The sequence below is a fragment of the Schistocerca americana genome, chromosome 3 (assembly GCF_021461395.2).
Source record: "Schistocerca americana isolate TAMUIC-IGC-003095 chromosome 3, iqSchAmer2.1, whole genome shotgun sequence".
NCBI lineage: Eukaryota > Metazoa > Arthropoda > Insecta > Orthoptera > Acrididae > Schistocerca > Schistocerca americana.
The window spans coordinates 839,627,342-839,654,258 of NC_060121.1; the positions used below are offsets into that span (position 1 = coordinate 839,627,342).

The window sequence follows — 26,917 nt, forward strand, 5'->3', positions numbered from 1 at the left end:
TAGATTGATGGATCGCGCTGTCCTGTATGGGAATTGACGAATGCCTGGAGAGCGTTATGCGCCATCATGTTTAGAGCCAGCACTGAAGTACGGAGGAGATGATATTATAGTATGGAGGTGTTTTTCGTGATTAAGGTGCGGTTCCGTTATCACACTTAAGAAAACAGTAAACGCGAAAGGGTATGAACACAATTTACAGCACTGTGTGCTGCGTTCAGTTGAAGAGCAATTCGAGGACTACTATTGTTTGTATCAGATGTTTCAAAATGAGTTTTCTTTTTGATGATGCAGGCTACAATAGCCTAAGAATTAACAGATGCTACTGAATTTGTTGAACAGTTACATGTTTTGTGACAAATTATTTATTACGTTTTAAATGAAAATATGTTTATGGCTTCTTTTTACATCCATGCCGACCATTTCACTTCCGATCTGTGTGAGGTTCAAAATGGTTCAAATGGCTCTGAGCACTATGCGAACTAACTTCTGAGGTCATCAGTCGCCTAGAGCTTAGAACTAATTAAACCTAACTAACCTAAGGACATCATACACATCCATGCCCGAGGCAGGATTCGAACCTGCGACCGTGCGGGCGCTCGGTTCCAGACTGTAGCGCCTAGAACCGCACGGCCACTCTGGCCGGTCTGTGTGAGGTATATCATATTTGTTTTTCTTTGTAAATATTTATTGTGTATTCTTGTTTTCCTGACATGTACATTTGGAGGAAGTCCTCTCTGTGGATCTATTGGAACGAAAAGTACATCTAATCTAATCTAATCTACTCAGCCTGGCAGTGGACCCTGCCATGAAGCGGCATCTGTAAGGTAACGGCTTGTGGACAATAAAAATGGACTGGCTTTTCCAGTAATCTGACCTGAAACCGATGGAAAACATTTGGGATGATTTAGGTCGTCGACTTTGCTGCTGATCCCAGTGTCCAACATCATTACCTTCTCTAGTTTCGGCTCATGAGAAAGAATAGTCTGCCATTCCTCCACAGACATTCAGACACCTCATTGGAAGTGTCCCCAGCAGAATTGAAGCCATCATAAAGGCGAAGCGTGGACACATCGCATATTAGTGGCCAGTAATAGGCGTCTGGATACTTTTGATCAGATAGTATACAACCGTGGTTTGTCGAACACTCGGGGATCCTATCACACCTCTGCTGGCCGATTAAATCACGTGATCTTAATTCTGCAGGAAATGTCTGGGGCTATGCTGAACAGTGGGTCGTGCGACTAGGGCCTCCCGTCGGGTATACCGTTCGCCGAGTGTAAGTCTTTCGATTTGACGCCACTTCGGCGACTTGCGCGTCGATGGGGATGAAATGATGATGATAGGACAACACCCAGTCCCTGTGCGGAGAAAATCTCCGACCCCGCCGAGAATCGAACCCAGACCCTTAGGATTGACATTCTGTCGCCCTGACCACTCAGCTACCGGGGGCGGACGACAAGCAGCAATCAGCATCACCAGAAACTGATAGTTTCATGGGGTCTGATCATTAATGAGTGGCTTCAGCTGAATATGGAAGACCTCATTGAATATAGCATATCTCATGGGCCCTCATCCTCGCTGAAATGAGGACGTTATGATGGTGTTTCACAGTATAGTCGGTACAGAATCCATGGCTGATAGATGGGCCGGCGGCAGGGCACGTGTGGGGGGAGCGGTAGTAGTGGGGGCTACAGGCAGGCGTTGTAAGGGAAATGCCGAGCGCTGGAGGAGAAGTGCCGTTGTAAACTGAAGACTACCCTCACATTATTTGTACTAATGGGCCCCTCCATGTCCACACTTGAACAGTGACCATTTAAAAAGATAAACTGTCACGTCTGCTTTCGTTAATATCTAGCAAGAATTCCTCGGAAAATGCAGCGATTTATTTTCACCTGGCTCCTTAACCAGTTATAACTTTCAGAGAAGCGTTACATTTCTTTGGGTGGCATTTTAAAATCTGCTTCTTTTGCCAAAACACAGTACGCAGTCTCGCCTCACTAACATGCTGTGCAGAAACAATTGTGAGAGAATTCTGAAAAAGTGGTTTATTAAGTCAGGAACTCAGGAAAATGTCAGTAGCTTATGAAAATAGCAGATCTTCAGTACAAAAAAACGTGTAGTGTCTTCACGGGTATTCATTGGACAAATATAATATACTAGAACTGACATGTGATTACATTTTCACGCAATTTGGGTGCATAGATCCTGAGAAATCAGTACCCAGAAAAACCACCTCTGGCCGTAATAACGGCCTTGATACGTATGCCTGGGCATTGAGTCAAACAGAGCTTGGATGGCGTGTACAGGTACAGCTGCTCATGCAGCTTCAACACGATACCACAGTTCATCAAGAGTAGTGACTGGCGTATTGTGACGAGCCAGTTGCTCTGCCACCATTGACCAGACGTTTTCAATTGGCGAGAGATCTGGAGAATGTGCTGGCCAGGGCAGCAGTCGAACATTTTCTGTATCCAGAAAGGCCTGCACAGGACCTGCAACATGCGGTCGTGCATTATCCTGCTGAAATGTAGGGTTTCACAGGGACCCAATGAAGGGTAGAGCCACGGGTCGTAACACATCTTAAATGTAACGTCCACTGTTCAAAGTGCCGTCAATACGAACAAGAGGTGACCGAGACGTGTAACCAGTGGCACCCCATACCATCACGCCGGGTGATACGCCAGTATGGCGATGACGAATACACGCTTCCAATGTGCGTTCACCGGGATGTCTCCAAACACGGATGCGACCACCATGATGCTGTAAACAGAACCTGGATTCATCCGAAAAAATGACACTTTGCCATTCGTGCACCCAGGTTCGTCGTTGAGTACACCATCGCAGGCGCTCCTGTCTGTGATGCAGCCATGATCTCCGAGATAATAGTCCACGTTGATGCAAACGTCGTCGAACTGTTGGTGCAGATGGTTGTTGTCTTGCAAACGTCCCCATCTGTTGACTCAGGGATGGAGACGTGGCTGCACGATCCGTACAGCCATGCGGATAAGATGCCTGACATCTCGACTGCTAGTGATACGAGGCCATTGGGATCCAGCACGGCGTTCCGTATTACCCTCCTGAACCCACCGATTCCATATTCTGCTAACAGTCTTTGGATCTCGACCAACGCGAGCAGCAATGTCGCGATACGATATACCGCAATCGCGATAAGCTACAATCTGACCTTTATCAAAGTCGGAAACGTGATGGTACGCATTTCTCCTCCTTACGCGAGGCAGCACAATAACGTTTCACCAGGCAACGTCGGTCAACTGCTGTTTGTGTATGAGAAATGGGTTGGAAACTTTCCTCATGTCAGCACGTTGTAGGTGTCGCCACCGGCGCCAACCTTGTGTGAATGCACTGAATAGCTGATCATTTGCCTATCACAGAATCTTCTTCCTGTCGCTTAAATTTCGCGTCTGTAGCAGGTCATCTTCCTGGAGCAGCAATTTTAATGGCCAGTAATGTACATTCTTTTATCGAAAAAATCTGTAATTAGTGGAGTAACACAGTAGATAGTAATGACGTGGAAAAATACTCTGCTCCTTGCTTGTTGTCATCATTTGCAAAATCTCAATTCGATATCTGATACCGCTTATGAAATATGAGGAATGTTGTGGATATTACACTCTGGCTTCATCACTGGCGCGGCGCGATCTCAAATGAGTGTTCTATGTCAAAAAAATGTTCAAATGTGTGTGAAATCTTATAGCACTTAACTGCTAAGGTGATCAGTCCTTAAGCTTACACACTACTTAACCTAAATTATCCTAAGGACAAACACACACACCCATGCCCGAGGGAGGACTCGAACCTCAGCCGTGACCAGCCGCACAGTCCATGACTGTAGCGCCTAAGACCGCTCGGCTAATCCCGCGCGGCGTTCTATGTCAGATCAATTTTCTCAAGATTGGTGACAGATAAATTTAGCTCTACCCAAGTCTAAAGAAAAATTCGATATGTAAGCTACATTTCATATGCTACAAAGTATTATGTAATATGCACCAAATGCAAAATCATAGCGACCTCTATTTTTAATTGCAAACATTTCCGAATTTCGCGCAGTGTCTTACTTCCAGGTAAATATCACAACAACTGTGATCATTAACGAAATGATGGCCACATCATCATGAACCTGACATATAAAGCTATAAGTAAAGCAAAAATGTACTCTTTTTGTTTTACAGAATAGTTTCTGTAAGATCGTTTGAGAAGGATTGCAGGGTGTGCGCCACGCTGAGCGGCCGAAAGGTGGAAAACAGCTGTCGGCCTCTCTGCGCATCGGCCACCGTATCCTGCGTGGACTCTACTGGTACAATGTCTCTTGGGGGGGTGACTGGTGTCTGTCGTTCTGCGTTGTTACGAGGAGAGAGTGTGAGGCGGTCGGTGTTTGGCCGGCAGGCGTGGCGCTGGCGGCGGGCCTGCTGTTCGGGCTGGTGACGATGCTGGTGCAGTACGTGGGCCTGTTCATGACGGGCCTGCACACAGGCCTCTTCTGCGCCGTGGCGGGGCTCGCCGTCGCCGACCAGCTGCTGGGCTGGGCGCCGCCCTCCGCCTGGGCCGCCGCCGCCTCGCTCCTCATCGCCGGGCTCGTCTTCGCCGTGCTCAACCTCTACTGCCAGAAAGGTGCGTCCACGCCTCGCCTCACCGCCCACTGGCTCCTATACATAACCCTCAAAAAGAGGTCAAATGTTTTGCGAAATGGTAGACATGATGTACATACACAGGGTGTAAACGGTATAAGGCGCCAAAATTATACAGATGGTACATCTCGGTGTACTTGACAAAAAAGTCTAAGGACATTTTCTTGTATCATGTACTTTATTTTTGTATTATTAAAACCTAATGTTCGTAGGATAGATAGTATACGCATTTCTGATGACGTAGTCAGTAACCTCCCCCTCACTTATCGACCTTAATGACAGTGAAAAATTAAACCGCGTGTACCGAATGGAAATTTGGGAAAAGCAATCGTCACCGAAGTCAATCTGTCGGTAAAGAGGGAGGAAAGGGTTACACCTAAATGAAAGGAAAAATGCAAATGAAACTGGTAGAAATTAATTTTGAAAAGGGGTACAGCTAATAAAGAAAGTAAATGTGCGGTCGTTACGTTAACAGTTAACTGGCGTTAATTAGATATTTGAGATTTGGGGAAAATTACGGTCGCCAGTCCTATGGACAACTACTATAATAACTGAAAAAGAAAGGTTATTGCACATATAATTAGCACTAAAAGCGTGGCAACTGAAGGTTGACACATGTTGTGTGAAACCTGAATGTTTGTCAGAATTAATACATTTCGCTACACTCTGACTTAATTTAGCAAAAGAATTAATAAAACCGGAAAATTGAAAGTTAATTTAGTGACTGAAATTAATAGTGAACTTTGTTTCTGAAGCACTACGAAATTCAATAAAATAAGGTTAGTCTTGGGCTACCTCAACAATCATTTCAAAAGCTACTTGAATCTACGCAATTTAGAAATAAGAGATTTAACTGTGAACTTGAATTAAATGATTCTGAACAATTAACAATAGTAAAATTTAGTACATACCAAGCTGAGCTGCAGTCACAGGCAAGCAAAAATATGGTAACAAAACTCGCACTCTTAATTTGTGCTTGTGTAATCTAAATATTGTAGCCAGCTATGAATACCTTAACTGAACTTTGAAATTAAAGCAGTGAAATCGAATGATATTACTTTAATGCTGGCATTTGAATTTCAACGACACCCGGGTTCATTCCGGAAAAGGAAGGGACCCTGCTTGGTAATACAATTGGGACAATGAGCAACAAAGGTTCATGCTAAGTTGCTGTAATTTAAAGAGGCAAATGGAACAATTTTAAAAGCTGAGGTCTGCCATACAGTTCTAAAACTTTACGTGCTTCCAGTCTTCCTTGCTGGTTCAATGAAAGTTTGAAGTCGTCGATCGAGGAGGTGGCGACAGTCACTCATTGTCGGCCGTCGCTGTTGCAGAAGCTGGATGTTGGCGCGCCTTCTTCTCGACACGGTCAGCAGGCGAAACAGGCTCTTGATGTGCGCCAGCTAATGCTTCCCGTCCGCGACACCATGTCAGAAACTATCATAGCAATTGCATGCTGCCAAACCCCGAAAGCGCGGCAACTCGCGGGAGCGACACACAACACACCTGCTCCACCGCCCTACTCCAGCCAGACTCCCTCTCTGCCCACGCTCGATGCGGCAGAGTTAACACCACCAAAGATCGTAAACACTTTGGTTCTCCACACGACTTATCGATGTATTCGTTCGATAGCATAGTTTTCCCTAGGCCAAACCCAGCGTAAAAATACAAATAATATTTACAAAACAAACCAATTATACATCGACATAAATGCATATATATATATATATATATATATATATATATATATATATATATATATATATATATATATATATACAAATAGTAAACCAATTAGAATATATAAAGACACAGAAATGTCATATCTTCAGGTAACAAAATAAGGAAAAAAATTTATAGTACAATAGATGGAAATAGGAGGATATGCATTTCCGGCGTTACAAGTCAACCGACAGTACACGGCGTACCGAGCTTATTGCCTACAATGACGAGGTGGCCAGAGAAAGGCAACGAGCCGACCAGAGGATTGAAATCATTAGACGTGTACAACGACGTGGTGTGATAATCAGGTGGTACCGAAAAAAGGAATGTAAACGGTTTCTGGGTTGTCAAGAATGTGTAATTCGCTTTACGTGAATTGAATACAACCATTCTGTTTCTCAACAAGTCGATAATGAAGGTCGTAGTAGTAATGACAAGCTAATATCAAACACAATGTATTTCCATTAGTACAAATTCAATCGATCACCAAGTACATAGTTGTGCATTAATTACAATCAACTGTTTCACCTTTTTACGGCAATGCCATAACGAATACTAAATTCACATTATTTTCCTTCTGTACAACAACATCGTAACGAAAAGAAAACCCATTACTTCGTTTCCTCTTACACCAATACTACAATAAATGTTCGAAATGACCACCATTCGCTTCTACACATGCTTCATTACGGCGAACCCAGTTTCGTCGCACTCGTTCACACACATGCACATTGGCCTTTATGGTATTGGCAGCATCTAAAATCTTCTGCTGGCTGGGTGTTGTGTGATGTCCTTAGGTTAGTTAGGTTTAAGTAGTTCTAAGTTCTAGGGGACTGATGATCGTAGATGTTAAGTCCCATAGTGCTCAGAGCCATTTGAACCATTTTAAAATCTTCTGCGTCAATTCGTCCACATTATTTACTGGCTCGGCATAAACAAGTTCCTTCATATGTCCCCAAAAGTAAAAATCCAGTGGATTTAAATCAGGGCTGCGTGCTGGTCATCGACGTGGACCCGAATGCCCGATCTATCGTCCTGGAAATCGACTATCCAAAAATCTGCGTACTCTGTGACCAATGTGGGGTGGAGCACCATCGTGGAAGAACCACATGTTATGACGTATGCCTAACGTAATGTCCTCTAACGACGTTGGTAACAATGTTTCCTCTAGAACGTTCGGTAATAGTTACCATCAAACGTGCAGGTAAAACATAGGGCCCAATAATGTAATTGTTGAGCATGCCCGCCCACACATTTACGGAAAATCGTCGCTGAAAATGTGTTGCCACTACGTGGCGAGGATTGTGAACACTCCACGTGTGCATGTTATGGAAATTAGTTATTCCGTCGCGAGTGAAACACGCTTCATCTGTGACCAGTATTTTGTTGACAAAATCATGCTGCGCACTGTGTAACAAAAACCACTCTGAGAATTCACGTCGTGGAGGGAAATCTTGTTCTTCCAATGCTTGTACGCGTTGAATGTGGTAAGGCCGCAGACGCTACTCTTGCAAAGTGCGATGAACGACAGTGTGCGATATACCCATGTGGCGGGCGATGCTTCTAGTACTCTGAGAAGGATCCTCCTGGATGCGGTCCAGAATTCTTTCCTCAGCTTCCAATGTACGATGGGCGCGTTGTGGGCCTCTGCCTTCTGCGCGGGGCAGTAAAGAGCCAGTATCTCTCAATGTAAGGAAATTAAATACGTACTCATCAGTTGTATTCTGTCATGGTGTAACAAAAACGGAAAGCATATCAGAACAGAAGATACGTTTCGCATACAGACGAAAATTTACAAAGGTGCAGATAACTACTGTACTTCATTAAGAAGTAAATCCATAATAATCGCATACACGTAGAGAATTACAATGACACAAACCTCTGGTGCACAGCAGCAAATGTCTTTCGTGCAGGAAGTCGTCGTTGTGGGAAGCGTTCTCGATAAATTCGTACAGCTGCCCTGGCAACACCTTTTGCCTCGCCATAAATTACATGCATATCGCATAGTTCAGCTATAGTAAATCTCCTTTCCATCCTAACAGTCAACAGAGTTGCAATAACATCTGCACAGTTACTCGCCTACTGTCGTCGCTCGGTGTATTACAATGACGCAGTCACTCAGGCCGCAGTTGCCTATGTGTTTACGACTTAAGCTCGCGATGTGAGTACGCGCAGCGGGCAATAACAGGAACCGATTACTTACGTACGTGCACGGCCAAGTATCTACTTCTCCAAAGCCATTATCCTGAGACGAACTGTTTTTTTCTGGGACAACGGTAGAAAATACGCAAACATGTTACTAGACTTTTTTGTCAAGCATTGCGAGATGTGCCATCTGTATAATTTTGGCGCCTTATACCGTTTACACCCTGTATGTGACGTACATGTACAGACGAACAAATTATTACAGTTTCAGAAAAACTGGATGAATTATTCGAGTCAAAAAGCTTCACAAATAGAGCAAGTCTGTAATGCTTTGTTCCACCTCTGGCACTTACGCAAGCAGTCATTTGCCTTGGCATTGATTGACAGAGCTGTTGGGTGTTCTGCTGAGGGATATCGTGTCAAATCCTATCCAACTGGCGCGCCAGATCGTCAAAATCCCGCGCTGTTTGGAGGGCCCTGTCCATAATGCTCCAAACGTTCTCAGTTTGAGAGAGATCAGGCGACCTTGCTGGCCAAAGTAGGGTTGGGATGCAAGAAGACAAGCAGTAGAAACTCTAGCCGTGTATGGCCGGGCGTTATCTTGCTGAAATGAGAGCCCAGGTTGGCTTGCCATGAAGATCAATGGAATGGGGCGTAGAATATCGCCAGTTTACCATTGTGATATATACAGGATGGTCCATTGATAGTGACCGGGCCAAATATCTCACGAAACAAGCATCAAACGAAAAAACTACAAAGAACGAAACTCATCTAGCTTGAAGGGGGAAACCAGATGGTGCTATGGTTGGCCCGATAGATTGCGCTGCCATAGGTCAAACGGATATCAACTGCGTTTTTTAAAATAGGAATCCCCATTTTTATCACATATTCCTGTAGTACGTAAAGAAATATGAATGTTTTAGTTGGACCACTTTTTTCGCTTTGTGATAGATGGCGCTGTAATAGTCACAAACGTATAAGCACGCGGTATCACGTAACATTCCGCCAGTGCAGACGGTATTTGCTTCGTGATACATTACCCGTGTTAAAGCGAACCATTTACCATTTGCTGGAAAGGTCGATATCGAGTTGATGTATGGCTATTGTGATCTAAATGCCCAACGGGCGTGTGATATGTATGCTGCTCGGTATCCTGGACGACATTATCCAAGTGTCCGGACCGTTCGCCGGATAGTTACGTTATTTAAGGAAACAGGAAGTGTTCATTCACATGTGAAACGTCAACCACGACCTACAACAAATGATGATGCCCAAGTAGGTGTTTTAGCTGCTGTCGCGGCTAATCCGCACATCAGTAGCAGACAAATTGCGCGAGAATCGGGAATCTCAAAAACGTCGGTGTTGAGAATGCTACATCAACATCGATTGCACCCGTACCATATTTCTATGCGCCAGGAAATGCATGGCGACGACTTTGAACGTCTTGTACAGTTCTGCCACTGCGCACAAGATAAATTACGGGACGCTGACAGATTTTTTTGCACGCGTTCTATTCGGCGACGAAGCGTCATTCACCAACAGCAGTAACGTAAACTGGCATAATATGCACTATTGGGCAAAGGAAAATCGACGATGGCTGCGACAACTGGAACATCAGCGACCTTGGCGGGTTAATGTATGGTGCGGCATTATGGGAGGAAGGATAATTGGCCCCCATTTTATCGATGGCAATCTAAATGGTGCAATGTATGCTGATTTCCTACATAATGTTCTACCAATGTTACTACAAGATGTTTCACTACATGACGGAATGGCGATGTACTTCCAACATGATGGATGTCCGGCACATAGCTCGCGTGCGGTTGAAGCGGTATTGAATAGCACATTTCATGACAGGTGGATTGGTCGTCGAAGCACCATACCATAGCCCGCACGTTCACCGGATCTGACGTCCCCGGATTTCTTTCTGTGCAGAAAGTTGAAGGATATTTGCTATCGTGATCCACCGACAACGCCTGACAACATGCGTCAGCGCATTGTCAATGCATGTGCGAACATTACGGAAGGCGAACTACTCGCTCTTGAGAGGAATGTCGTTACACGTAATGCCAAATGCATTGATGTGGCATTTACAGGTAATCACGCTGTAACAGCATGCGTTCTCAGAAACGATAAGACACAAAGGTACATGTGTCACATTGGAACAACCGAAATAATTTGTTTAAACGTACCTACGTTCTGTATTTTAATTTAAAAACCTATATGTTACCAACTGTTGGTCTAAAATTGTGAGCCGTATGTTTGTGACTATTACAGCGCGATCTATCACAAAGCGAAAAAAGTGGTCCAACTAAAACATTCATGTTTCTCTACGTACTACACGAATATGTAATAAAAAATGGGGGTTTCTATTTTTAAAAAAAACGCAGTTGATATCCGTTTGACGTATGGCAGCGCCATCTAGCGGGCCAACCATAGCGCCATCTGGTTTGCCCCTTCAAGCTAGACAAGTTTCGTTCTTTGTAGGTTTTTCGTTTGACGCTTATTTCGTGAGATACTTGGCCCGGTCACGATCAATGGACCACCCTGTATATGACCATATTTGGACCCCTCTTTTTTGGCCGAAAAAATACTAGAAATCAACATAAAATAAATCGGCTAAGATGAAGCGAAGGGAATTCAGTTTGCTTCAAGGGAGAGGAAATATCATTAAAACTGTACGTGGGCGACGACAACCATGGTTTTGATAAAAACTCGTTTTAAGTTTGACAAGTATTTATCATGTAAGAAAAAAAAGGGACAAAGCTCGAAACTTACGGACATCACCGATGCCTGGTCCATGGTAACTGTCGCTCCGTCTATTGGATGACCGCTTTCTGCTACTTTGATCTGATAAGCCCTTATTTTCGACCTCGAAGCCCTTTTCGTCGCTGAGTGTATCGCCGCTGGCGCCTCTGTCTTCACAGAATAGGCGCATTTCATCGCCGATTTTGATTTGAAATTCATCTGCCACGTGAATTAACGCAGTATGGTCTACAATGAGCAGCAATGTCGCGATACGATAAACCGCAATCGCGATAGGCTACAATCCGACCTTTATCAAAGTCGGAAACGTGATGGTACGCATTTCTCCTCCTTACACGACGCATCACAACAACGTTTCGCCAGGTAACGCCGGTCAACTGCTGTTTGTGTATGAAAAATCGGTTGGAAACTTTCCTCATGTGAGCACGTTGTAGGTGTCGCCACCGGCGCCAACCTTGTGTGAATGCTCTGAAAAGCTAATTATTTCGATATCACAGCATCTTCTTCCTGCCGGTTAAATTTCGCTTCTGGAGCACGTCATCTTCGTGGTGTAGCAGTTTTAATGGCCAGTAGTGTATTAGAAGAAGAAGTGAATTTATGTGGAAGCATGCCCGAAATTTTATTACCTTTCTTCGAATGAGTTCCGTACGTCGGCGAGTTGCAGAGGTAATGTTAGTGGTGTGTCCCCCCGCGCTGTAGCGCGATGCGGCTAGTGAGCGACGCGCGAACGCCGGCAGGTCTGACGGTGCTGGGCACGAGCGTGTACGGCGGCGCGATCCTGGCGGGCTCGCTGGACTACTGGCTGCAGCGGCTGGCGACCGCGCGCTGGCTGTGGGCGCGCGTGGCCGGCGCCGCGCCGCCCGTGCCGCCGCCATGCTGGCTGGGCTGGCTCGTGCTGGCGCTCTGGCCCGCCGTCGCGCTCGTCGGCGTCGCGACGCAGTGCGCCGTCACCGGCCGCGGCCTGCACCACCGCACGCACCGTGAGTAGCCGCCCCGCCGCCTCTCTGCGCGTCCTCTTCTGGCACCGCTACCTTACAAGGGTACCTCCCCATCGCACCCCCCTCAGATTTAGTTATAAGTTGGCACAGTGGATAGGCCTTGAAAAACTGAACACAGATCAATCGAGAAAACAGGAAGAACTTGTGTGGAACTATGAAAAAAATAAGCAAAATATACAAACTGAGTAGTCCATGCGCAAGATAAGCAACATCAAGGAGGGTCTGAGCTCAGGAGCGCCGTGGTCCCGTGGTTAGCGTGGGCAGCTGCGGAACGAGAGGTCGTTAGTTCCAGTCTTCCCTCGAGTGAAAAGTTAACTTTCTTTATTTTCGCAAAATTATGATCTGTCCGTTCGTTCATTGACGTCTCTGTTCACTGTAATAAGTTTAGTGTGTGTTTTGCGACCGCACCGCAAAACCGTGCGATTAGTAGTAGTCCTTTCGGACGTGCCTCTCCAATGGGAACTGAAAACACTTGATCGCAAGGCCATAGGTCAACCGATTCCTCCACAGGAAAACACGTCTGATATATTCTATACGACACTGGTGACGGCATGTGCCTCACATGACAGGAATACGTTGTCGACCCACCTAACTTTTACACTTGGCGAATGGGTAAAAAGATTCTTCTACCTTGCCCGATTTAAGTTTTCTTGTGGATGTGATAATCACTCCCAAAAAAGTGATGAAAACATAAGAGTTTGTCACATAAATTGCAACAAATGAATGCAACAGTTTCACAGTCGCTCGGTTTTCCCTGTGCTCTGTCAAAACATATTTTTTTAACGTTTTCAAATTTTTCCGTTTAGGTGTAGCGTCCCCATACTACGGCACAGTTACCTCCCATCGGACGGTCGGACGGACAGATAATAATTGTCTGAAAATAAAAAATTAAAATTATCACTTGAAGGAAGATTTGAACCAAGGACCTCTCGGTCCGCAGCTGCTCACACTAACCACGGGACCACGGCGCTCCTGAGCTTACATTATCCTTGATATTGCCCATCTTGCCCATGGACTCCTCAGTTTGTATATTTTGCTTATTTCTTCATAGTTCCACACAACTTCTTCCTGTTTTCTCGATTGATCTGTGTTCAGTTTTTCAAGGCCTATCCACTGTGCCAACTTATAACTAAATCTGAGGGGGGTGCGATGGGGAGGATCCCTTGTTAGATTAGTTTGGATTAATACTAGTTCCATGGATCATGAATACGATATTTCGTAATGATGTGGAACGAGTCAAATTTTCCAATGCATGACATAATTAAGTTAATTTAACAACATAATTAAGTTAATTTAACAACTTTTTATTTTTTTGTTTTTTTAATTTTTTTAAATTATTTTTTTGTTTTTTTTTGTTTGTTGTTTTTTCTTAATTTATATATAAAAATTCCTCTATGGAGTAGAAGGAGTTGTGATTCAGAAATTCTTTTAATTTCTTCTTAAATACTTGTTGGTTATCTGTCAGACTTTTGATACTATTTAGTAAGTGACCAAAGACTTTAGTGGCAGTATAATTAACCCCTTTCTGTGCCAAAGTTAGATTTAATCTTGAATAATGAAGATCATCCTTTCTCCTAGTATTGTAGTTATGCACACTGCTACTACTTTTGAATTGGGTTTGGTTGTTAATAACAAATTTCATAAGAGAGTATATACAGGGTGTTACAAAAAGGTACGGCCAAACTTTCAGGAAATATTCCTCACACACAAAGAAAGAAAATATGTTATGTGGACATGTGACTGGAAATGCTTACTTTCCATGTTAGAGCTCATTTTATTACTTCTCTTCAAATCACATTAATCATGGAATGGAAACACACAGCAACAGAATGTACCAGCGTGATTTCAAACACTTTGTTACAGGAAATGTTCAAAATGTCCTCCATTATCGAGGATACATGCATCCACCCTCCGTCGCATGGAATGCGCTGATGCAGCCCTGGAGAGTGGCATACTGTATCACAGTCGTCCACAATATGAGCACGAAGAGTCTCTATATTTGGTACCGGGGTTGCGTAGACAAGAGCTTTCAAATGCCCCCATAAATGAAAGTCATGAGGGTTGAGGTCAGGAGAGCGTGGAAGCCATGGAATTGGTCCGCCTCTACCAATCCATCGGTCACCGAATCTGTTGTTCAGAAGCGTACGGACACCTCGACTGAAATGTGCGGAGCACCATCGTGCATGAACCACATGTTGTGTCGTACTTGTAAAAGCACATGTTCTAGTGGCACAGGTAGAGTATCCCGTATGAAATCATGATAACGTGCTCCATTGAGTTAGGTGGAAAAACATGGGGCCCAATCAAGATATCACCAACAATGTCTGCCCAAACGTTCACAGAAAATCTGTGTTGATGATGTGATTGCACAATTGCGTGCGGATTCTCATCAGCCCACACATGTTGATTATGAAAATTTACAATTTGATCGCGTTGGAATGAAGCCTCATCCGTAAAGAGAACATTTGCACTGAAATGAGGATTGACACATTATTGGATGAACCATTCGCAGAAGTGTACCCGTGGAGGCCAATCGGCTGCTGATAGTGCCTGCACACGCTGTACATGGTATGGAAACAACTGGTTCTCTCGTAGCACTCTCCATACAGTGACATGGTCAACGTTACCTTGTACAGCAGCAACTTCTCTGACGCTGACATTAGGGTTATCGTCAACTGCATGAAGAATTGCCTCGTCCATTGCAGGTGTCCTCGTCATTCTAGGTGTTCCCCAGTCGCGAGTCATAGGCTGGAATGTTCCGTGCTCCCTAAGACGCCGATCAATTGCTTCGAAGGGATTTTCTCTGGCTCATGATGACTGGGTGTTGTGTGATGTCCTTAGGTTAGTTAGGTTTCAGTAGTTCTAAGTTCTAGGGGACTGATGACCATAGATGTTAAGTCCCATAGTGCTCAGAGCCATTTGAACCATTTGAACCAATCCATACATCAAATGGGCATCTGCCAACTCTGCATTTGTAAACATTGCACTGACTGCAAAACCACGTTCGTGATGAACACTAACCTGTTGATGCTACCTACTGATGTGCTGATGCTAGTACTGTAGAGCAATGAGTCGCATGTCAACACAAGCACCAAAGTCAACATTACCTTCCTTCAATTGGGCCAACTGGCGGTGAATCGAGGAAGTACAGTACATACTGACGAAACTAAAATGAGCTCTAACATGGAAATTAAGCGTTTCCGGACGCATGTCCACATAACATCTTTTCCTTATTTGTGTTTGAGGAATGTTTCCTGAAAGTTTGGCTGTACCTTTTTGTAACACCCTGTATACTGAGAAGCTACTGTGAATATCCCTAGATCCTTAAATAAATGTCTGCAGGATGATCTTGGGTGGACTCCAGCTATTATTCTGATTACACGCTTTTGTGCAACAAATACTTTATTCCTCAGTGATGAATTACCCCAAAATATGATGTCATATGCAAGCAATGAGTGAAAATAGGCGTAGTAAGCTAATTTACTAAGATATTTATCATCAAAACTTGCAATGACCCTTATTGCATGAGTAGCTGAACTCAAACGTTTCAGCAGATCATCAATGTGTTTCTTCCAATTTAATCTCTCATGAATGGACACACCTAAAAATTTTGAATATTCTACCCTAGCTATATGCTTCTGATTAAGGTCTATATGTATTAATGGCATCATACCATTTACTGTACGGAACTGTATGTACTGTGTCTTATCAAAATTCAGTGAGAGTCCATTTACAAGGAACCACTTAGTAATTTTCTGAAAGACATTATCGACAATTTCATCAGTTAATTCTTGTTTGTCAGGTGTGATTACTATGCTATGCTAGTTCTCTTAGCTGATGATACAAGTATAGTAATCACACCCGACAAACAAGAATTAACTGATGAAATTGTCAATAATGTCTCTCTGTTCCATTCGCGAATTGTGACGTCGGAAGCATGGGCGTCAGCAGAAATTTAGGCAAGAGGGGGCAACAGGATCTACTGAAGCATTTGAGTTCAGCTACTTATGCTATTAGGGTTATTGCAAATTTTGGCAATATACATCTGAGGTAATTAGCTTACCACGCCTATTTTCATTCTCTGCTTTCGTATGGCATCATATTCTGGGGTAACTCATCATTCAGTAAAAGAGTGTTCATTGCACAAAAGCGAGTAATCAGAATAATTGCTGGAGCTCATCCAAGGTCATCCTGCAGACACTTATCTAAAGAGCTACAAATCTTCGCTGTAACCTCACAATACATATATTCACTTATGAAATTTGTTATTAACAATCCGAACGAATTCAAAAGTAATAGCAGTGTACTTGGCTACAACACTAGGAGAAAGGATGATCTTCACTACTCAAGGTTAAATCTAACTTTGGCTCAGAAGGGGGTAAATTATGCTGCCACAAAAGTTTTTGGTCATTTACCTAATAGCATCAAAAGTCTGACAGATACCCATATCGCATTAAAAAAAAAAAATTAAAAGAATTTCTTAATAGCAACTCCTTATACTCATTAGACGAATTCTTGGATATAGTAAGTGGGTAATTTCCCAACCTCCACAAAAAAATTATTGAGTGTCATGTAATATTTTGTCTAATGTAATATCTTGTATAGACACCTTTTATTAACCCGACACATTCCACATCATTACGAAGTGTCGTATTCATGATCTATGGAACAAGTACTGATCTAATCTAATCTAATCTCTAAAAAGATTCTAAACATGCATTTTTATAAAAAAAAAAAATTCTGAATTCCTGTTCATTATGAACAAAAATAACCAGAAAAAGTGCCACTGATTAATACTCTTCAGAGTCTAGAAACAGGAAATACGTTGGAATATGTATTATGTTAGAATATAGGGGGATCAAGTAGGTAAAAAGACGAGGGCTAGTAGAAATCCTTGGGTAACAGAAGAGATATTGTATTTAATTGATGAGAGGAGAAAATACAAAAATGCTATAAATGAAGCAGGCAGAAAGGAATACAACGTCTCAAAAATGAGATCGACAGAAAGTGCAAAATGGCTAAGCAGGGATGGCTAGAGGACAAATGTAACGATGTAGATGCATATATCACTATGGGTAGGATGGATACTGCCTGCAGGAAAATTAAAGAGACCTTTGGAGAAACAAGAGCCACTTGTATGAATGTCAAGAGCTCAGATGGAAATCCAGTTCTAAGCAAAGAAGGGAAAGCAGAAAGGTGGAACTACTATATGGAGGGTCTATACAAGGGCGATGTACTTGAGGACAATATTATGGAAATGGAAGAGGATGTAGATGAAGATGAAATGGAAGATACGATACTGGGTGAAGAGTTTGACAGAGCACTGGAAGACCTAAGCCGAAACAAGGCCCTGGGAGTAGTCAACATTCCATTAGAACTACTGACAGCCTTGGGAGAGCCAGTCCTGACAAAACTCTACCACCTGGTGAGCAAGATGTATGAGACAGGCGAAATACCCTCAGACTTCAAGAAGAATATAATAATTCCAATTCCAAAGAAAGCAGGTGTTGACAGATGCGCAAATTACCGAACTATCAGTTTAATAAGTCACAGCTGCAAAATACTAACACAAATTCTTTACAGATGAATGGAAACATTGGTAGAAGCTGACCTCAGGGAAGATCAGTTTGGATTCCGTAGAAATGTTCGAACACGTGAAGTAATACTGACCTTATGACTTATCTTGGAAGAAAGATTAAGGAAAGGCAAACCTAAGTTTCTAGCATTTGTAGATAGATTTGGAGAAAGCTTTTCACAATGTTGACTGGAATACTCTCTTTCAAATTCTAAAGGTGGTTGGGGTAAAATACAGGGAGCGAAAGGCTATTTACAATTTGTACAGAAACCAGATGGCAGTTACAAGAGTAGAGGGGCATGAAAGGGAAGCAGTGCTTGGGAAGGGAGTGAGACATGGTTGTAGCCTCTCCCTGACGTTATTCAATCTGTATATAGAGCAAAGGAAACAAAAGAAAAATTTGGAGTAGGAATTTAAATCCATGGAGAAGAAATAAAAACTTTGAGGTTCCCCGATGACATTGTAATACTGTCAAAGACGGCAAAGGACTTGGAAGAGCAGTTGAACAGAATGGACAGTGTCTTGAAAGGAGGATATAAGATGAACATCAACAAAAGCAAAACGAGGATAATGGAATATAGTCGAATTAAGTCGGGCGATGCTGAAGGAATTAGGTTAGGAAATGAGACACTTAAATTAGTAAAGGAGTTCTGCTATTTCGGGAACAAAACAACTGATGATGGTTGAAGTAGAGAGGATATAAAATGAAGACTGGCAATGGCAAGGAAAGCGTTTCTGAAGAAATTTGTTAACATCGAGTATAGATTTAAGTGTTAGGAAGTCATTTCTGAAAGTATTTGTATGGAAGTGAAACATGGATGATAAATAGTTTGGACAAGAAAAGAATAGAAGCTTTCGAAATGTGGTGCTACAGAAGAATGCTGAAGATTAGATGGGTAGATCACATAAGTAATGAGGAGGTACTGAATAGGATTGAGGAGAAGAGAAGTTTGTGGCACAACTTAAGTAGAAGAAGGGGTCGGTTGGTAGGACATGTTCTAAGGCATCAAGGGATCACCAATTTAGTATTGGAGGGCAGTGTGGAGGGTAAAAATCGTAGAGGGAGACCAAGAGATGAATACACTAAGCAGATTCAGAAGGATGTAGGTTGCAGTAAGTACTGGGAGATGAAGAAGCTTGCACAGGATAGAGTATCATGGAGAGCTGCATGAAACCAGTCTCAAGACTGAATACCACAACAACAACAAAATTATGACTTTTCGGGAGACTAGAAATCTACACTGTAGGAATCAGCATGGGTTCCGAAAAAGACGACCATGTGAAACCCAGCTCGCGCTATTCGTCCACGATACTCAGAGGGCCATAGACACAGGTTCCAGGTAGATGCCGTGTTTCTTGACTTTCGCAACAGTGTTTGATACAGTTCCCCACAGTCATTTAATGAACAAAGTAAGAGCATATGGACTTTCAGACCCATTGTGTGATTGGATTGTGGAGTTCCTGGATAACAGAACGCAGCATGTCATTCTCAATAGAGAGAAGTCTTCTGAAGTAAGAGTGATTTCAGGTGTGCCGCAGGGGAGTGTCTTAGGACTGTTGCTATTCGCAATATACATAAGTGACCTTGTGGATAACATCGGAAGTTCACTGAGGCTTTTTGCGGATGATGCTGTAGTATATCAAGAGGTTGTAACAATGGAAAACTATACTGAAATGCAGGAGGATCTGCAACGAATTGACACATGGTGCAGGGAATGGCTTTTGAATCTCAATCTAGACAAGTGTAATGTGCTGCGAATACATAGAAAGAAAGATCCTTTATCATTTAGCTCTAATACAGCAGGTCAGCAACTGGAAGCAGTTAATTCCATAAAGTATCTGGAAGTAGGCATTAAGAGTGATTTAAAATGGAATGACCATATAAAGTTGATCATCGGTAATGCAGATGCCAGACTGAGAATCATTGGAAGAATCCTAAGGAAATGCAATCTGAGAACAAAGGAAGTAGACTACAGTACACTTGTTGTAACAGTGGAAAGTTGTACTGAAATGCAAGAGAATCTGAAGCGAATTGATGTATGATGCAGGGAATGGCAATTGAATCTCAGTGTAGACAAGTGTGATGTGCTGCGAATACATAGAAAGAAAGATCCTTTATCATTTAGCTACAATACAGCAGGTCAGCAACTGGAAGCAATTAATTCCATAAATTATCTGGGAGTAGGCATTAGGAGTGATTTAAAATGGAAGGACCATATAAAGTTTATCATCGGTAAAGCAGATGCCAGACTGAGATTCATTGGAAGAATCCTAAGGAAATGCAATCCGAAAACAAAGGAAGTAGGTTACAGTACACTTGTTCACCCACTGCTTGAATACTGCTCACCGGTGTGGGATCCGTACCAGATAGGGTTGATAGAAGAGATAGAGAAGATCCAACAGAGAGCAGCACGCTTCGTTACAGGATCATTTAGTAATCACAAAAGCATTATGAATATGATAGATAAACTCCAGTGGATGACTCTGCAAGAGAGACGCTCAGTAGCTCGGTACGGGCTTTTGTTGAAGTTTCGAGAACATACCTTCACCGAGAAGTCAAGCAGTATATTGCTCCCTCCTACGTATATCTCGCAAAGAGACCATGAGGATAAAAGCTGAGAAATTAGAGCCCACACAGAGGCATACCAACAATCTTTCTTTCCACGAACAATATGAGACTGGAATAGAAGGGAGAACCGATAGAGGTTCTCAAAGTACGCTTCACCACACACCATCAGGTGGCTTGCAGAGTATGGATGTAGATGTAGAAATAAACTTTAAAACCAGAATGAGGAGACTAGGTACTGGTTGAATTGAAGCTGTGTGTATGTGGGGGGAGGGGGGGGAGGGGTGTCATGCGTCGTGTTTGGGTAGCTCAATTGGCAGAGCACCTGCCCAGAAAAGGTAAAGGTCGCGAGTTTGAGTCACGGTCTCACACACAGTTTTAGTCTGCTAGTTAGTTTCAAACTTTAAAACAGTTCATTCAAGTCGTGCTACCTATGACACTGTTCGCCTACAAAACGTCACGTCTCATTGTCTAATTATGTTATTGGATCTACTGCAATATGTTCAAGCCTTCCATTATTTTAAAGTTGACTGGCATTATTTCCAAAACCTCAAAACCACCCTCAGGGAAAATCAGTGCGTACCCTGTGGGTGACGTCAAGTTGGGGACGGAGGGAGACTTAGAGCAAGACTGACTGACTCCATAAAGACCAGGAATCTGGATTGACTCAATAAAGACAAGTTTAACAAAAGAGAATCTGGACTGGAACAAAACTGTTATAGAAGGTGAATGATGGAAAGAGAGAGGAAAGTGGAGAAGAGAACAAACATGACGACAACTTCCCTAATTAAAGTTTAAACAATGGAAAGTCCTGGTTGGAGTATCGACGGTTATGGAAAGGATATCTAGGATGAATGGTACTCTGGATAGTAATTACATATAATAACAACTACCAGGTCATATGATTCCATACAAATATACACTGAAGAGCCAAAGAAACTGGTACACCTGCCTAATATTGTGTAAGGCGCCTGCGAGCACGCAGAAGTGCCGCAACACGAAGTGGCGTGGACTTGAGTAATGTCTGCAGTAGTGCTGGAGGGAACAGACACCCTGAATCCTGCAGAGCTCTCCATAAATCCATAAGCATACGCGCGGGTGGAGAGTTCTTCTGAATACCACGTTGCAAGGCATCCCAGTTATGCTAAATAATGTTCATGTCTGGGGATTTTGGTGGCCAGTCAAAGGGTTTATACTCAGAAGAGTGTTCCTGGAGCCACTCTGCAGCAATTCTGGACATATGGGGTGTTGCATTGTCCTGCTGGTATTGCCCAACTCCGTTGGAATGATGGATGCAGGTGATCAGACAGGATGCTTATGCACATGTCACCTGTCAGAGTCATATCTACACATATCACTCCAACTGCACATGCCTCACACCATTACAGAGCCTCCACCAGGTTGAACAGTCCCCTGCTGACATGCATGGCCCATGGATTCATTAGGTTGTCTCCACACCCATACACGTCCATCCACTCAATACAATTTGAAATGAGACTCGTCCGACCAGGCAACATGTTTCCAGTCATCAACAGTCCAATGTCGGTGCTGACAGGCCCAGGTGAGGCGTAAAGCTTTGTGCAATGGAGTACAAGAGTGAGCCTTTGCCTCCGAAAGCCCACATCGATGATGTTTCATTGAATGTTTTGCACACTGACACTTGTTGATGACCCAGCATTGAAATCTGCAGAAACTTGCTGAAGGGATGCACTTCTATCATGTTGAATGATTCTCTTCAATCGTCATTGGTCCTGATCTTGTAGTGTCTTTTCCCGGCTGCAGCGGTGTCGGAGAATTGATGTTTTACCGAATTTCTTATATTCATGGCACACTCGTGAAATGCTCAAACGAGAAAATCCCCATTTCATCAGTACCTCGGAGATGCTGTGTCCCATCGCTCAAGTGCCAACTATAGCAGCACATTCAGACTCACTTAAATCTCGATAACCTGCCATTGTAGCAGCAGTAACTGATCTAACAACTTTGCCAAAAAATGGTTCAAATGGCTCTGAGCACTACGGGACTTAACTTCTGAGGTCATCAGTCCCCTATAACTTAGAACTACTTAAACCTAACTAACCTAAGAACATCACACACATCCATGCCCGAGGCAGGATTCAAACCTGCGACCGTAGCGGTCGCGCGGTTCCAGACTGCAGCACCTAGAACCGCTCGGCCACCCCGGCCGGCCACAACTTTGCCAGGCACTTGTTGTCTTATTAGGCATTGCTGACCACAGAGCCGTATTCTTGCTGTTTACATATTCCTGTATTTGAATATGCATGTGTATACCAGTTTCCTTGGTGCTTCAGTGTATTTTATTGTCCTACAATATACAAAGCATGATGTCAGAAACATAGACCAGAGTGAACTAACTGCAGGTCCAGAGAGGTTAGTTGAGCTACCTCAGTCCAGCAATATTGTCCCAGGCTAGTCTACAGAGCTATGTCCCCCAGACAGATTGCTGCTCACTGTAAAAATGACATGTTGAGTTGCAGACAGGCACAACAAAACAACTGCTACATATCAAGTTTTTGGTCAAAGCCTTGATCAGAAATGGAAAACACACACACACACACACACACACACACACACACACACACACACACACACACACACGTGACTGTTATCTCTGGCCACTGCAGCAGAATGCCAATGCCCCCCCCCCCCCCTCCCCTCCACTCCTCCCCACACTGCACCTGGCAGCCTTGTTCTTCCACCATCTAATCTCTGCACACTCTCCCCACCTGTGCCCTGCTACCCTTCCCCATTTCCCACCTCACTCCAGATTGCATTCAATGCAACACATTTGCATTCTGGCTGGAACAGCCAGAGATAGCGGTCCTGTGTGCACAAGGTGTGCTTGCTTGTGTGATTGTGTGTGTGTTTTTCTTTTCTCATGAAGACTTTGGCCGAAAGCTTAATGTGTAACAGTCTTTTCATCTCCTCCACAAGGGGAAAAAATCAGAATGTAGATGAACCAACTAAACAGGAACATGCAAATAACTAGATTACAGGTATGGAAGGGAAATTCTAGCACTAATTTATGACACAATGTGGAAAAAAATTGCAGAACCATACCTGACAATTGACAGCAAACCAATGACTAACAGTGACTGACGTATGAAAAATATAGCACAATAATTTTTAATAATCTTTAAATCACCCACTCATACCCTTAGGATTTGATGAAGTCTTTTTGGTAGAGGCAGAGCAAAGCATACAAGAGTAAATTAACACACAAGGAGTAGACACTGAGGCGGAGGAGGAGCTCACATCATAAATAACAGAAGATGAACTAACAGACAGCATAATGAGTTAAAGAAGCTCTGCTCCAGGAGAAAATGAGCTTAGAAGAATGTACCTAAGGAAATCCAAACAAGAAACAATGATACCATTACCACAAATGATATATAGCAGGGGGGGGGGGGGGGGGGGGGGGGTTGGAACAGACAAACTGAAAGCAAATCTCAACTCATAACTCATACTGGCCACTAACACTGTTAAACATCTTCAGGAAGACATACAAAACAATAGTAACAGATCACTTAATGGGGAACAATGGTTGAACAGCTTCTCCTAAGCCACATATTTCTGTAGCGGATCACCCATACCTAGCATACAAAACGGATTCAAGAAGAATCACTGTACCAGTGATCCATTCCTGAAACTTACCAGTTACACCATGAATGTCTTTAACCACAGCCAGTGTATGCTCACCATATTCTTGGATATTAAACAGGGGTTTGATAAGATATGGCACATTTGTCTGCTGATGAAACTCGTAAATGTGGATCTATCCTTAAAAATAATAAAGCTTAAGTACAAATTAGTGGGAGACAATGCAGGGTCCATGCAGGAAATGGATCATCAGACTACTTTTCCCCTTAGGCAGTGAGGCATTCTATCTTCACTGATATACAGCCTATATATCAGAGATGTACAACCACAAACAACAACAGCCAGACTATAGCCTTATTGGTTGAAAATACTGCGTGCTGGGTTACAGACAGCCAAACACAAGTGATCCAAAGGAAAACTAACATGTACCTAACCTAATTATAAACATGGATGACAGCAAATTGCATCAAGCACAATCCCAAGAAAACACAGATGGTACTCTTTCACCGTTAATGCCTAACAAAGAAGAAAAATCAAGTTGAGAGAGACACACAGCTCCCTTTATGAGGTACAGCATTTGAGCTCAGAGACAATAGCCAGATATTCATGATTATTCTACTACAAGTACTTAAACCAGCACATAGATCAGAAACAAATACTTAATAGAATAAGAAAAAGCCAAGGGCTTGTAATACAAATATGGAGACCTTTGACAGGTGCACCAACCAAACAGAAATTCACACATAAAAGATTTGCCAGAACATAGTGACCCTGAACTAGGAGGAATGATTGCAACAGCAGCAAAGAAAATACACTCAACAAAGAGGTGATTGCAGCTAAATAAATATGAATGTTAGAATACACAGTGAGGGAGTATGCACTGCTACAGGAGATATGGTAAGAGCATACTCCAAAATCATCACAATGATTAAAAAACCAACAATGCCAAGAAAACCTAAACCAAGATACTTATACCCACATTAAACAACAATCCAAAACATAATAAAAATAGTCCCAGACCTGGCACTGACCATTCTGTCCCTGATCAAAAACAAAGAGATCCCACCAACATCTAGATGAAAGACAATAAATAGAATACAATAAACATAGTTGTAACCAGCCACTGCACAGAGCAGTAGAATGTGTCAGAAATACTCTAGGCCATAAATATAAGAAGCATTGTAATAACCATCCACTGCACATAGCACAGGAATATGTCACAACCAAAAATTACAAGTGTAAGAAACATGTAGGAACCAGCTGCTACACATAACAGTTGAATTTGTAAACAAGTAAACATAGTATCTACTTCAATAAAAAAATAAGAAGAATTAATATTAAATTTTATTTTCTTAAAAATATATTTGTATATAGTTGTACTGTCAAACAAAATTGTAATAAAATAAACGTGTGTAAGAGCTTATGGGTGTACAGAGCAAGAAAGTGCTCTCAAATAGCTCAATCATTTGTCTTCCGGGAATGTAGTCAAAAGATTAAAATAATAATAATGATGATGATGATAAGAGCATGAGCTCAGTACAGCAAATGACATGATGATTTCAGTGAGTTAAATTGATGAAATATAGTGCCAGACACATTCATCTGGATTTTATTTAGCTAATGTAGTTGTGTCATCAGTGATGTCAACTGCTAGTCATTTCAGTCTATCAGAACAGTATCACATTGTTAATTAACCATATATGGGGATAACATTTGTGGAGGAAGCCTATAAGCTTGAATACAGTAATCAGGTTCAAAGGATGTAGGTTGCAATAGTTCTGCAGAGATGAAGTCACTTACAAAACTTCCTGGCAGATTAAAACTGTGTGCCCAACCGAGATTCGAACTCGGGACCGTTGCCTTTCGCGGGCAAGCGCTTTACCATCTGAGCTACCGAAGCACGACTCACGCCCGGTACTCACAGCTTTACTTCTGCCAGTATCTCGTCTCCTACCTTCCAAACTTTACAGCTCTCCTGCGAACATTGCAGAACTAGCACTCCTGAAAGAAAGGATATTGCGGAGACATGGCTTAGCCACAGCCTGGGGGATGTTTCCAGAATGAGATTTTCACTCTGCAGCGGAGTGTGCACTGATATGAAACTTCCTGGCAGATTAAAACGGTGTGCCCAACTGAGACTCGAACTCGGGATCTTTGCCTTTTGCGGGCAAGTGCTCTACCATCTGAGCTACCGAAGCACGACTTATGCCCGGTACTCAAAGCTTTACTTCTGCCAGTATCTCGTCTCCTACCTTCCAAACTTTACAGAAGCTCACCTGCGAACCTTGCAGAACTAGCACTCCTGAAAGAAAGGATATTGCGGAGACATGGCTTAGCCACAGCCTGGGGGATGTTTCCAGAATGAGATTTTCACCCTGCAGCAGAGTGTGCACTGATATGAAACTTCCTGGCACATTATAACTGTGTGCCCGACCAAGACTCGAACTCGGGACCTTTGCCTTTCGCGGGCAAGTGCTCTACCATCTGAGCTACCGAAGCATGACTCACGCAATCTGAAGAGTCAGTTAAGTCATATAACAGTAATACAACAGTAATAAAACAACCAGGAATGATAGACAGGCTAATTTGTTACAAGATCTGTTCAGAAATGATGTCATATTGAAGTAATTGTCTACTGTCTTGAATGACTGCTTCCACACAATGGTAGGAAACAAACAAATTGACCCAATACAGATCTGGAACATCCAATGAGATTACAAAAATAATCAACTCTAGAATGAGGTAATTCGTCTGGCTAAGAGGATGTTTCCTAGTGAAATGCTAAAATATTGTGTTGATTTGATTGAACCAACCTTGACATATTCTTGAAATTAATCAATTACTCAAGATCTAAGACTTCTTTAGTAAGCAGAAGGGA

The 26,917-nt window shown here is 42.9% G+C and overlaps 1 protein-coding gene across 1 annotated transcript in view; it reads left to right on the top strand.

Annotated features, from left to right (window-relative positions):
* Positions 1-26,917, top strand: part of LOC124605744 (transmembrane protein 198) — a 146,843-nt gene that overhangs the window by 87,806 nt on the left and 32,120 nt on the right. Inside the window, exons 3-4 of the mRNA XM_047137624.1 lie at positions 4,405-4,629; positions 12,017-12,259. Coding sequence (XP_046993580.1) covers positions 4,405-4,629; positions 12,017-12,259 — 468 coding nt within the window. The remainder of the gene's footprint in view (positions 1-4,404; positions 4,630-12,016; positions 12,260-26,917) is intronic.